Genomic DNA, 14,979 nt, shown 5'->3' on the forward strand with positions numbered 1-14,979 from the left:
CTTTGAATTTAGTAAACGATTGTTAACTGCACAAGACTAGAAAAAGGAACACATAAAAAATGATACAAAAATGGTGCAATCTTTTTTTTTTCTTGCTTTCATGTTGTCTGTATCCCAATTTCATACAGTTCAATTCTGCTATTTGAAATGCACCAACTAGTCCCTATAAATGTTATAATTAGTCTTTGTACCTAACTGAATATTATAGTGATAAAACTGTTATGCATATAAGGACACACCGATTAAAAGTTTATTATCTCCGACTTAGTTGCTGGAAAACAATCAGATAGACAAATCAGCAAGGCTGATGCTGTTTTTAGCCCTTGACAAGTACAGCACTCCACGATTGAATGCATGTATGCTTATCTCATACATATGCATACAATAAAGTGAAATGAACGAAAGAGTGACACTCACTCTCAAACGCTGCAAACAGCTCGGGCTTTTCTTCAACCATGTTCTTGAGCCAGACATTGGCATTCTCCGCTCGCGAAGAAGGCCTCTTTTCATCCGCTGTTGGCTGCTGCGTTGGCAACTGCGGTGGAGGTGTTGAGGGCACTGGATCGTCAGCACCGCGCACAAAGTCGGCCAGCGATTTGGGCGATGATACAAGCATCTTGGAGATGGAGTGTGTGTATGATGAGATTGACTCCATTGGGTTCGAGAGTCGCTTGAGTACCCGCTCGTGTGCAGACTCCTGGGACCTATCAGAAGAAATGCCGCCTTCCGCAGAAGCCCACTCCCTCATGCGTAGAGTGATGCTCTCAGTTGAGGCAGCACTGCGTGGCTCTGGTGCTGGCACGTCACTTGCCGAGTCTAGCTTCAGCGTTGGACTCAGCATGCGAGCCCAGCGTCCTGGCTCAGGTAAGCTCTTCGCGCTTGACGGTGGTGGTGGTGTGAATGCTTTTTCCCGGCGACCTCCGTTTTCTGGCTCCCTACGCAGTGTTGGCGGAGACTCTGACGCCTTGTCGATGGGCTTGAACAAGTACTGCTCAGCAGTCTGCCTCTCTTTCTTTCGGGCTGCCGCACTCTCTTCCATACCTAGAATCTTATTTTGTGGTGTTGCTACATCTGTCGGCAGCTTATCCTGAGTGTTCGTCACAGCTGCAATGTCCTTGGTCACAGACTTGTCGCCAGCCCAATCGTCTTTCACCACCTGGGCAGTTGCAGAAGACAGTCCGACTTCAAGCCGAGTACCACGAGGCACCACATTGTTAGGCTCCCTGATGCCCCCTTCCCCAGCAGCAGCTTCTAGCTGCTTGCAGACTTTTTCCAACTCCTTTCCAGTTTCATCATGGGCCTCTGAAGCTGGCGCGTCTGCAGAGAGTTGTTTTGATGCAGCTCTTCCAACACCGGATTGTGCTTCACCAGGTAAGGTGCTCATTGCTTCCAAACCAGAATTTTCTTTGGCTTGTACAGTACAGACTTCCTTTTGAGCCTCACAATGAACTGGCTTTTCCGATGTGTGTTTCTCTTTGCTTTCGAATTGTGCTTTACTCTGTTCAGTAGACTCTGGCTTCTGCATGTCACTTCCCAAATGTACATTTTGATTCATGACCTGTTCTTGAATTTGTTCCAAATTGTTTGACTTCACGACAGCGTTTGGGCTCGCCATATTTTGCACATCTTTTGAAGGCTTACACTCTGAAATAGACACATCTGACAGCACCGATGCAGCAGCTTTGTTCTCAGTCTCAGCTTCTGGCTCTGGAATTTTATCGTTGGCATGGCCAATAGAGGGCGTGCCTTCCTCTGGGGTCTTGGGCGGTGAAGTGATGATTACTTTACCCTCGGTGCTGGCTACTTGATCAGGTGCAGATTCTAGGGCTACCGCACTGTGGGACAACTCAGAGCAAGGCTTTTCACTTGCATCTTGCATTGAAGGAACTGGCGATACTTCTGCACCACATTCTTGCAAAGACTTGGCTGGCTCCAACGAGCTCCGACTGTCCTGGTCTTTGGCGGGTGGCTGGTAGTCTGCAGGCCGGTATGGTTCCTCCAGCTGAACACCGGAAGCAGGGTCCACCGTGTCACTGCGCAGCCCCCAAATAACAGCATTTACACAACATGCTTAGAAACACATGCACTATAAATTATTTGGCATAGGGTCATTGTAGCCATGATATCTATCAAATTTGAAAATACTAGTTCTGCTCTTTCATATACAACGATATATCATTGAGATACATGATCTACGCTTGTAGCTCCATGCATTATATCATGCCTACGTCAGCTTCAAAAAATGTGGGAGGACAGAAGGCTTGCCTTCAGGAGTATAATGCAATAGGGTAATTGAACACTGTGTGCATCACTTTTCACATTAGCATGGCTTTGCTTCTGAGTGGACACCCAAACCTTCCTGCAATAAAAGGAATGTCTGGGCGCCTGTAAAGTGTCAATGTTTGCTGCAAGCAGAGCTGTGAAGTGCTCACTGTGGCATAATTCTTCCTTTTGCAAGTTTGCGAGAAACCCACCACGCGGCCATAAGACAACACGTGCACCTTTGCAGATGAATGTGTTATTGAAAATGATAATTAAATATGCCTGCGTGCTTTGTAATTGGCAGGCTTTTAAACAAACCAATTGTTGCACAATTCACATCTTTTGATGCCTAGCACGATTTAACGCTTCAGCAACACAATATAATAATTACATTTATCCCGTACACTCCTCACAATACATAACATTCATGCGGTGTTTTCTTCTGAAGAAATTTGAAGCACCAGCGTGGCTCTGTGGTAGAATACTTGCTTGCCATGCAGACATCCTGGGTTCAATTCGAACTCGCACTATAAATTTTTAAAATTATTTCTTTATTTGCATACAAAATTCACGCTCATGAACAATGCTAATTTTTTGCTCAACACCAATGACACTGACACCAGTGCTAAAATTTCTATGGAATTAGGTCTTTCTCGCTGTTGCATTAACACTGCCTGCACGTTTTGTCAGTCTATGGCTCAGACAGCATTCTGTATTCTATGCACGTTCCATAGGAACGTTAACAGTGTCGCATCACTTTTATCTTTGCAGCATTAGGGCCTGCAACGTTCTGTGGCAAATCAGTTTGCATCAATTAAACAGCCGATAATCCCAATAGTGAGACACCGCTGGATTGTGCCTTAAATAGCTCAACTTGGAAATCCTGCTAGCTTGCTCAATAGTTTTGCTGTTTACCATGGATAATTTCTTGGCATGACGTCCTGCTATGCAGACCACAAAAAAACTGCCAGGCCTGCGCGAAACGTGCAGCACAGTCACGGTGAAACCTGGAGGAAAGCGCCTTTCAGAGCCTATTTGGAACACTGCTACAAGCACACATGCAGAGTGCCTACTAATGATCATAATTTTTGTGTAGTACGGAGGCATTCCCTATGCCATCCTTTGCAGAAGCGTGATGCATGCCACCCATTTGCAAGGAGTTTTGAGCAACTTTTTGATGCTGTAGCTGACGATGATGAGGAATTATGCCTGAAGCTTTTGTAATGGGTTGGAGCATTCAATGATTCACTCCTTATGCTATTCGCATTGTGTGACGTCTGGTTGTTCCTTTGCTGTTATAGAGGGCTTCATCACTCATATTAACGCGATTCCTTTCCTGACATCAAGTCTGTCTAAGGCCACTTTGCAATGAAGTTTCAAGCACCAGCATGACTCTGTGGTAGAAAACTGGGCTGAAACCCAGGGGACCCGGGTTCGAATCCCACTGTGTCCTTGGTGGTTTCTGTTTACTTAGCTCTTTTCTTACTTTGTGCGATAGTGGTTAGGGACACCGGTGGCGGCAGACAACTAGGACCCACACAACCCTCGTAGCGATCTGGCAACGGCTTTAGCTGCAAAACACAGATAGTGGGGAGCGAAAAGTACAATGAACTATCACTGACCGAAGGCGCATGTGTGTGATGTCGTTGTAGAGGGCTGCGGCCACTACCATGTCCATGGGGGCAGTGACTTCGTACCATTCCGACCCATGCTCCATGACGAGCGCATCGGAAACGTTGGGTATGAACATCACATTGTTGGGGGTCACCAGAAGCGTTCCCGAGACCACCCCCTGACCGTCCGTTATGTGCCGAGATGAAATCTTCAGGAACATGTCCATGTTCTCCTGCAAGGTCGCGACATGAACAAACAAGAAGTCAGAAGCTGTCCATGACAAATTCCGACATTGGAAACAAGGTATCGATACAAACTAAGCAATTGCGATGCCAAGTTTCCAGCTCTAGCAATAATGATAATGCAGAAAGTCGGAACCACAATCACAAGTTCACAAGTATTTCCTGGGGATCCTCCAAATAAAACACTGGCCTGCACAGCATCAGTATGTCGGAGTTCCTTGAGAACATGAGAATCTCCACATATGCTGAATGTTAGTAATATGTATCAAAGATTACTCGACAAAATGAACCTGTAAGGTTTGTGATAGATATCATCAACAAACATTGAATATAACAAAGATAATTTTATTCCGCATGTGGCTCTTGACAATAATGAACTTAAATTTCGTTCACGTGCTTCATAACTAACAACTTACATACAACACTGCACACATGGTTTGACTCCATTAAAAGGACCAATTAGCTATCATAACGTGTCACAAGACACTCATAGAAGTAGAAAGTTTGATTAATAGTGACAAAATTGAGCATTATTTTCGTGATTTGAATTGAATTCATATTCTTACATTGTGTTTGAAAGTCACATAAATGAGCAGATCATATCCCCATGCAACAAACAAGGTTTGGTACAGCATGAATGAGTCATTTAGATAGCTGTAGATAGCCTGCTGTAAATCAAGTGCACCACAATTCATGATTAAATCTGGTCTGCATATGGTAAGGCATCCTTGCTTTATTCTGTGCTGATCACAAAGTAAAAAGAGCTGATGCTGCTAAGCAGTGCTGTCTTTGTGTCGAATAGTGGTGAATGTCGAGCCACGGCACATGCCTGCGATGTGTGCAGCACATGAACACAAACTGCTGTTGTGCCCACCAACATTTTTTTTAACTGACACTGTAGGCCGATGCTTTAGACCAAGCAGGCGTCTTTGCAACACTCTTCGCAGCATACGTAAGGTGTACGACCTGTTCAGCACCAGCACTAAAGATCAAAAAATTTTATTGAGAAATTTTTCACATTGTTTTCTGCATTACCACTATGATCAGATGCTTAGTACGATAAGCTTTGTTGCACACAAAAAAAGAAAATAAATAAAAACAGGGGCCACAAAAATTGGTGGTCAGTCCCATTACGAATCATGTATTTGTGTTACCTATGTATATTATAACCTATCAAGCGGCAATCTAATGCACTTCCCGAAAGCGCCCTTCGGAACCCTCACTAAGACTTTAGATTTAAATTTTGCCTAAGATTAGATATAGATTAAGATTCGACTTATATTTATATTAAATTTAAATTTTGAGTAAGACATAAGACTTCAGATTTTGCTAAGTGCACCAAAACGGAACGGCACGTCCATAAGTAGAGTTAACTGCCCACTTGACAGCGGTTTTCCTTGAAAAAAACAAAACAAATAAAGCACACTGTCATAAAAAAGAATGAGGGACGGTTAAACATGGCATTAGAAAATGTTTAGAGTAATTCTAAAACTGAAATGTTATATCGCGTCTGTTTAGGCAGGTGCCCATGGCTTAATTATTACAGCGTTGGCCCCATTCTAAAGGATTCATCAAATGTATGTGTGTACATATAAGTGCATTTTTCAAGGTCGTCTTCACTACCAGGTAAAGAACAAACTGAAAATTAGAGGTGGGTGGAGATGAAGAAAATCACTTAAAAACTGGGGTGCCTTGAACATTTGCTAAAGGAAATAGAAAGATCCGCTTTGAAATAACATATCACAAGTACATTTTTTCTAACAATATATCTACAGTGGACTCCTCTTAAATGAAACTCAAAGGGGCAAGAAAATTTGTTTCATTTATGAGAAGTTTCATTTAGGCAAAGCCCACAAAATGAATGAAATATGAATTTATTTCAAAAGCACCAACTGTGGCTGACTGAACAAAAACATTTTGAAGTACGCGATGCGACTTTAGTTGATTAGAAAGAAAAATGTTTCTAATATTGCTGACTCGAAAAAAAGAAGGTGAGAACAATTTGCTTGGCCTTGTTCAACCCCTTTCTCACATAGTAGGAGAGCATTGCCGAAAGGCTGGGCAAGAACTCTGTGCCACCATCGTGTTCAAAGTAGCGCTGCAACAGGATGACAGCATCTCTTGCTGAACGAACTGTCAGCCACTGAAATGGGCTCGGGATCACACACCATCTCATTACCACTTCAGCATGGGTCCTCATCTTGAATTTCAGCTAAGGTTCCTCAAGCCTAGAGTATCGAGGCTGTTCTCAAGTTCACGACGAGACGTTGATTGCTGCTCGGCGAGCGCAGACATGTGCAATCACTAAATTGGCTTGGCTACGCTAGCTTTGGCATTTGTTTCATGGTTGCTAGACTGCCGTGGCCACATCCGCCGTTCATAAATTTTGCCCGTTTTAGTTTCATGTAACCAATGCAAGCTAAAAAAATGTTCCGATTACCCGAAACTTTTTATTGTTAAATATATAGGAGACGAACTAAATGTGCCACGATAGTTTCGTTTATGCCGCCTTTCTGTTTAATTGAGTTTCATTTAATGCGAGTCCACTGTATGGTCAATGTACACAAAACTAATTTCCAGCCCATATTCACTTATACAGCACCATTTATGGACAACACAGTAGCAAAATGTATGGAGCTCAATTTTGAGCAAACGTGCTAGGTAATTTGACTGAATGTGTAACATAACAGAGCATGCCTTGTTCTCTGGTTCAGCTGATTCGATGTGCTCAGTGGACGTGCCACCGTGTCGGTGCTGTTCGATGAAGGCAACAGGAGAGTCCGGTGGTGACGCCGCGGCTTTTGGAGAACCAGGTCGCTCACCAGGCAAAGGTGGTCCAGCCCCGGTACCATGATGGGCCACCGAGGCCTGCAATTGGACAAAAAAGAGCACGGCCAAACACATAAGCTACTTATGTTACCAAGGTAAAATGGACTCTTTTCATAATTCACAAGTGCACTTCTCTGCACTGCACGTTTGAAAAAGTATTGGCGGCACCTGTTGTGCTTCAATCGGAGATGCAGTCTTAGTTGAACTTGCTGGGGCTTGTCTCTTATGAGTGTTTATATAGAAACGCAACTCAACATTTTCCACGTTACTGCATAAACAAACCGAGCTTGAACAGGCTATTTGCACTAAATGACAAGCTGCCATTAGTTGTTTAAACTGCATAGCAAAAAAAGCTCTAACTTCACAATTGTGAAAAGGCTCTATTGAACCTCATTATAAGAGACACTATGGGCTGTAACAGACAAATGGGTATAAGAGACACCAGTGTGCCAGCATTAAAATAGGAGTTGATAAGAAAATGCGTATGTGGTGCCCTGCTTATAAGAGACACCACATGAATAACAGGAACTTCTCACCGGTGCGTGTCTCTTACAAAGGGGTTCAACTGTAGTCCAGACACAGATAAGCACGCAAACAAATACTAAGCGACAATGAAATCTTACCTTGGCATCCTCCAATCTACCATGCTCGGGCAAGTCAGCCACATCTGCAGCTTGAGATTCTTGTTCTTTAATCGGAATGTACAGTGTCTGCGAACAAAATGCAGCCACAGGTACACTCAGCATGAAAGTCAATCACGTGTTGTCAACCGAAGAAATAAAATGAACAAGTGAAAAAGTGAATAAATCGACAACAGGGAATCTAATGCATGTAACGAAAAGTTGAAATATTTTCAACCACTCAAAAATAACCAAGAAGTAAACACTCTTCTCTTTATTTTCGACTGCAGGAATGATCGGAGCATCAAAACTCGCCCTGCTGTGTATGCCCCTCTCATCACAGGAGTTACTATGGCAATCATAACTGACAGTGCCAAGTGAACAGGAAGCCCTTTAAATCCCTCCTTTTACCTTGCCATAGCTCAAAAAAGCTACTGAATTGGTCCCACTACAAACTGACTTATATAGAATGGTTTCCTGAGCAATAAGATGAAGCCAGATAAATATGTGTACACTCAAACCTCGTTATAACAAAACTGGATATAAGAAAATATTGGTTATAATGAAATAAAAAAAGTTGCAATAAATATAGTATTAGAAATTAAACCTTTATAATGAATTTTTAGATATAACACTTATTTTCGTGTAAGATGCAAGTTTGTTATAATGAAGTTTCAGAGTACATACATATACAGTTCTGATGAATGCAGATTTTCAAATGGAATATAGTCTGAGAGAGTGGCATGAATTCAGAAAAATGAGAAGGGGGGGCAGCCATTTGGCTTACATTAGTACTGGTTTTATTATTATTATAAAAAATTCAAATCATGCCTTGAAATTAAAGTAAAAAGGTAACTTGGCTTGCATTGTTCTTAAAGTCTTTTCTGAAACCGATGAAGCAGCAGTTGCAATTTCAGTAGCCTCACACAGCTTGCATTGTTCTTAAAGTCTTTTCTGAAACCGATGGGGCAGCAGTTGCAATTTCAGTAGCCTCACACAGCTGAGGGGCATTGAACACCGGTACCCGCTAAAAAGATGAAAAAAAAAAGTTGAAATACTACTCTCGACTCTCAAAACATTGAGGTATACGATGTTTGAAACAGAAATTTCCAAGGGGGGAACACTTGCAAGGGCTGTGTCCCTCCCCTCTCGTAGCCTGAGCTCAAGGGAGATCAAGAGCCCCTGATCCCCCTCCCCCTTACCGCTTCATAATTTACTGCACTGGCCACAGTTATGCAATCATTTAATTACTTAAACACATAAGGTGTGTTATGCCAACGAAAGTAATACCCTAGCAGGGTCTCCATGCAGGATGCACTCTTAAAAGAAAAACTTTGCTCATCAACGCCACTTAGATATGAATCTATGCCATTTCAGCAATGTAACCATCAAAGCTTGCTGCGTAAATCCCAATGCCATAACATAACATTCAGCCGGGTCCATTAACATGAGCCTGATCAAGTACTGTCACAATACAAGAATAATTTGATTTGGTGATATGTGGCGTTTAAGACCCCAAAACCACCATATGATTATGAGAGACGTGGTAATGGAGGGCTCCAGAAATTTCGACCACCTGGGGTTCTCTAACGTGCACCCAAATCTGAGCACACGGGCCAACAGAATTTTCGCGTCCATCAAAAATGCAGCAAGAGTACAAAAATAACCTTGCAGACAGTACGGTGAAAGACGGATCAAACTGGCTATCTTTAGACAGATTTAGTTGCGCGTCCGTACGACTGCTGCGTCCGCACAACTAAATCTATCTATTTCACTTATTTTTACACACTGCAAGCTGTTTTATTACAGTAATAATTTAGAGCAACACGCACAGCACAACAGATCATATGAACCTCGGTCCTCTTTTCTCTATTCCCATGGTGCACAGTCGTTAACCTAAATTGGTCAACCATTAGGCCATAGTTCTGATGTGAATAATTTTAGCAAACAATGTTTGACTTATTGCATTACAGTCAAACCCCGCTACAACGAAACTCACGGGGCACGGAAAATACTTTCTTGAAGCAAGAATTTCGTTGTAGCGAAATAGAAAAAATATAGCTGATCTGAGCTAGTAAAAGAAAGGAATGTTCATTCTTAAAATTAAAGAAGTGTTTGCTACTTCCTATTCTTTCCCAGCAGCGTCACAATGCGATTCAGAGTCATGCATAGCGAGGCCATGGTGAAAACCACGCTGAAACAACGTCTACAACCGCTTTCGTGAAACAGTTGCATTAACACGTTAACACCAGAAGCTGTCCCCTGTCAAAGTGTATCGGATAACGCCGAGATGGAGGCAGAATATCGTGGAGTGGTGACTTTTGCCTTATTCTATGCCATTCCTATTATCCATCACTCGCGGCTAGCTAATATGGTTGACAATACGAATGAAAATCCACTCTGAATACGTACTACACTGGCCAAGCAAGAATAAAATGATAAGCATTGGAATCAGAAAAGGCATCGCTCCACGGTTGCACCCAGCAGTTGCGGCAGCTGCGTGAAGGAAACTATGAACAGAGCGACTAAGCTTCAGCTTCGGATTGTCTGCGGCTCGAAAGCAAGCCAGTGGCAAAAGCAAGGCCTCGCAGGGCAGTCTCACTGCCATCGCTATCGAGCAATGGCGGCGCCCATGCTTCCTGAACAGCGGCGGTTTCTGGTAATGCCAATGCATGTTTTAGACTTCGTCGACGTATTTTCGGGTTCTGAAACTGCAAAAAAATGGGTTTCCTGTATAGCAATAAATATTTGAGCCTGGAGTTGCACTGTGAAATTTCGTTGAAGCGGGACGGCAGAAAAAAAAAAGTGTTCGTAGTGGCGACAATATTTATGCATTGACTCCTATGGACTGCTGACGAGGAACCGTTGTAGTCGAAATTTCGTTGAGACAACGTTCATTGTAGCGGGGCTCGACTGTACTCAGCTTGAATTTGGCAAAGTAGGGCTTCACTATTCTCCCCCGGAAAAGTGCTTGCTACTGACCTGACCAGGAAATATCAGTCTGCTCGTCAGACGATTCATCTTTGTCAGCTCTCCTGGTGTGCACTCAAACCTTGCAGCAATGCCAGCCAACGTGTCAGAAGCCTTGACCTGCATGCATATACAAAACGATCAGAATGCAAAGACACAGCTTCCACAAGTTGTGGCATTCTTATAATCTTGACTGGAGGCAGAGTAGTAAGTGTTAGCTGTACATGGAGGACAATCATAAGCAATAAAATACTTTTGAAGTGCCACTGTTAGAATAGAATATGAAACAAAGCTGATATTAAATATCTTAAAACTTGATGGCTTAATGGTCAACAGACAGCAGTCAGTTCAGTTATGGATGAAAACATGCACTTGTCTCATAAGAAAGGTAGGGATAGCTGGGCAAGTTGATGTGATAACATGAACAATAAATAACACTAAGGATAAGAGTAAAATTAAAAAAAAAAAACAGGACAGTGCACCACTCCAAAAAGAAAGTCACAGAAAAAACATGAAGTATACCCCTTTTACACAGCACCATTGGGCAAACAAAATTAGAACTGCCAAAGCAAGAACGAAATGTGCCATGTCCATTTTTTTTTTGCACTGCATCTATTGTGCATTAACTGCAGCTGCATCAAGAATGCACTAAGCTCTTGACATATCAAGTCCCCGCACCTCCACCACAAAAATGGTAAGTAAAAATGACACGAGGCGTGGCTATTTACAGGCCATATTTACATTGATGTGTATAGCATCCACCAAGATGGAGGACAACATGCACAGCAGACAGACCAGCCCTCTTCTCCATCGTCTTCTGTGTGCAGAATGTCTGATCGCTGATATGTCAGCTACATAGCAATATTTAGCTCATTCATTTGTTAGTTGTTTACCTTTTCATTTTTCAGTTGCCCGATTGCATGCAGTGCAATTCAGGTTATGCCTACTTCCTACACAAACATGTTTTCGATATTCTACTTCACCTGTCTCCACAGCTGTCTATCGATATAAAAAGCACAGGCTGGCCCAAATAGCTCATGCGAAGAACCGTGGCTAAAGCAGTGTGGCATAAACGCAATACAGCTCAAGCGCTCTTAGTGGCCTCATCATTATTCGTTGTCTTGCATGCTTCCTGGATAATGCAGTGAACCAGAACAAAACCAGAGCGCACAGCTCCCTAGAGTGTCAGTCTTGCCACATCACGTATGCTGATGCAACGCATACATTATCAGCGAGTGTCCTATGTGCCCAGGAAAAAAATGTAACAGTGGCACAACACTCATGACCACAGGGTGCACAATTGTCTTGCCTTAAACATGCTGCTAAGCACGGAAGGTGCTGCCACCACAGTCTCAAAAGCACAGCTTTCACTGCAACACTACAACAAGCTTGATACTTACATAATACATTTGTCACACGGGTACTTCTACTCCTGATAGGAGATTAGTGCCAATGCAGATTGAATTTCTTGATCATGATCAAGAGTTGTAACTGCTGTAGAGTCCAAACTAATCCAGATCGAGTTTAGGGATTAGGGTGAATACGGATCAAATTTATTGATCACATTGAAGAATTGTAGCTGCTATACAGCCCAAACTAAGCCAAGTCGAGTTAGGTACAGACGTCAGTCAAACTGCGATCTAACATGCAGATCGGCCCTAATTGCGACTTAAATTTCCCGTGTAACACCGGTATAAATAACGTATGAAGAAAAACGGAAGCGCATACAGGCCATATAAGTTTTCACAAGTGACTTGAGGTAAAACACCAGAATCTATCCTCGGGTACCGTTAGAAGGCAGTGCCGTTTCCTCCTCAAAGGTGAATGACTACGAGTCTAAACCAATGGTAGCACACTCTAGACTGTGCATCGTAAGGCAGACGGCCCACAACTCCTACATGCAGCTCAAGAGCAGAAATATTTATTTTGTCACAGAGCCAACCGCAGTGAAACTTCAGTCATCTGGATGGTGCCTCTGCTGATTAATCATGTTGTAGCTCTTTGAACATCATAGCACAATGAGCCGGCATATATTTATATGCATACAGTGTAACAATATAGCACAAATAACCAGTGCACTCGACAATCACTTTTTTAAATTGCAGTGATGTAAGACTGCCAACCCTTCCAAAACAATTAAAGAGGACATCAAAGAGAAGAACGACTCTCTATGTGCTAAGACAGAATTTTCGTTGAGAGCTTGTATCTTTGTTTTGACACAACCTTAATCAAGACCAACAAATAACGAAGAAAGGCAAGGTAGATGTTAATAGTACTGTTTTAAGTATATTATTATCATCATCATCACCATCAGCCTAACTATGTCCACTTCAGAACAAAGGCCTCTCCCATGTTACGTCAGTCAACTCGATCCTGTACTTGCTATTGCCAATTTATACCCGCAAACTTCTTAATCTCATCTGCCCACCTAATTTTGTCTCCCCCTAACCCACTTGCCTTCTCTAGGAATCCAGTTAGTTACCCTTAATGACCAGCGGTCATCCTGTCTACGTGCTACATGCCCGGCCCATGTCTCTTTCTCCTTCTTGATTTCAACTCTGATATCCTTGACCCCGGTTTGTTCCCTAATCCACTCTGTTCTCTTGTTGTCTCTTATGGTTACACCTACAGTTTCTCTTTCCATTGCTCCCTGCATCGTTCTCAATTTAAGCTGAACCCTCTTTATAAGTCTCCAGGTTTCTGTTCCGTAGCTAAGTACTGGCAAGATGCAGCTGTTATATACCTTCCTCTTGAGGGATAGTGGCAATTTACCTGTCATGATTTGAGAGTGCTTGGCAAATGTGCTCCACCCCATTCTTATTCTTCTAGTTACTTCAGTCTCGTGGTTCGATTCCCGGTTATTACCTGTCCTAAGCAGACATAGTCTTTTACAACTTCAAGTGCACTATTACCTATCTCGAAGCGCTGCTCTCTTCCGAGGTTGTTGTTCATTACTTTCGTTTTCCGCAGATTAATTTTAAGACCCACCTTTCTGCTCTCCTTGTCTAACCGTTGTTGTGTGAAGCTATACAGAATTGCCATAGGCATTTGGCATTGACGAGGCACAGCCAGTGCTATGTACAAGCAGAAAATCGAACAAAAATGTTCATCTTTTGTGCACCTAATCGAGACAAACTGTGTGCACTGTCTGTGCCACAATACATACACATCTGTCTCACAGAAATATGGTTTATGCAACAATCAATAGTACATTCTTGCAGTCAGCAAATGAGAGCTGGTTCACTTTCTTTGCGCATAGTGTAAATTGCTTTTAGGAATTTGCACAGGAACGAGTGGCCTTTCTTGCCCAATCTTTGAAACTGGTGCGCTTCGTTTCGATACTGCCATTGAAATTCCATGATTCAAATCTCAAATTTCATGCAAAAACCTTGATCCTAAAAGAAAAAGAGGGGGGAAAGGAGTGCAATACTCCACCAATACTTCCATAAGAACAGACACCCTCAAGATTATAAAAAGTCAATTTAGGTTTTTGTTCATTTTTTCAAGGTTACTACATCTTCGGCGAGGTAACTCATCTTTGACATGGAATTCGTGCGCTACTGTCACAGCAATTTAAATTAAAAAGATTTATTGTAAAAAAAAACACGCATTTGTATATAAAACACACTAGTGCAATCATGGATCTATAGCTTGATGTCTCTGCTATCAGAATGTGAAAATCAATTGAACCAAAATGGTTTATAAGCCCAAGTACAGCTCCCGTAAGTAATAAGAATGCAGAATGTGGATTGCGGCTATGTATACCGTGAGCGGCTATGTATACCGTGAGCGGCTATGTAAGAAGGAATTTGTATTGCAAATGACACAATGACAAATAATGCTTTGTTTGTCGCCTCTCCTGTTGTTCTTGCTGCTTGTTCTCACACGTAATTTGCACCATGACTACCTTCATGTATGAAACATTATGTGCATGTACAACACCAGATAATAGCATATTAGTAACTTCAGCGCATACGTACCAATCATGTGCACAGACCTCAACAGCCTGGCGAAAAAGAGCAGTGCAAAACGAACCCCAGTCCAGCTGGGTGAACACATCACCACAAGTGTATGCCTCCATTAAAGCTACAAGCCACTTTGACGTACATTAAAAAGGCAGCAAGGGGAAAATGAATGCTTGGAATGAGAAATTTGTAACCAGAGGATGTGTGCTGCGGGCTCCAGCACATACCTTCTGTTTATAAAGTTTTTTCGACATATATTGACAGATATTTGGCACGGCATAACCAAGTGTCGTGACATTAAGCTCAATGCTCGTCCAAGTAAATAACATGTCAAATTGTGGGATAAGAATCTGAAAACAAATGACAGAGTGAGCAGAAAGACATGTTTGGGTCCAAGAGTATCACTATCCCCTGAACAAGAGTGTACAGAATGTCTCCAGATACAGTAGCTCAAATCAACGGCAACTTCTACTTCGA

General features: G+C 42.5%; 1 protein-coding gene across 5 annotated transcripts in view; it reads right to left on the minus strand.

Annotated features, from left to right (window-relative positions):
- LOC119170503 (nuclear receptor coactivator 7-like) overlaps positions 1-14,979 on the minus strand; it is a 178,464-nt gene that overhangs the window by 23,105 nt on the left and 140,380 nt on the right. For all 5 annotated transcript variants that reach the window (XM_037421692.2, XM_075887224.1, XM_075887225.1 and 2 more), the window contains exons 3-7: positions 10,550-10,657; positions 7,571-7,657; positions 6,816-6,986; positions 3,885-4,108; positions 418-2,033 (exon numbers count right to left, since the gene is read on the minus strand). In XM_037421692.2, the coding sequence (XP_037277589.2) occupies positions 418-2,033; positions 3,885-4,108; positions 6,816-6,986; positions 7,571-7,657; positions 10,550-10,657 (2,206 nt within the window). The remainder of the gene's footprint in view (positions 1-417; positions 2,034-3,884; positions 4,109-6,815; positions 6,987-7,570; positions 7,658-10,549; positions 10,658-14,979) is intronic.

This window comes from Rhipicephalus microplus, chromosome 2 (genome assembly GCF_043290135.1).
Source record: "Rhipicephalus microplus isolate Deutch F79 chromosome 2, USDA_Rmic, whole genome shotgun sequence".
NCBI classification, from domain to species: Eukaryota; Metazoa; Arthropoda; class Arachnida; order Ixodida; family Ixodidae; genus Rhipicephalus; species Rhipicephalus microplus.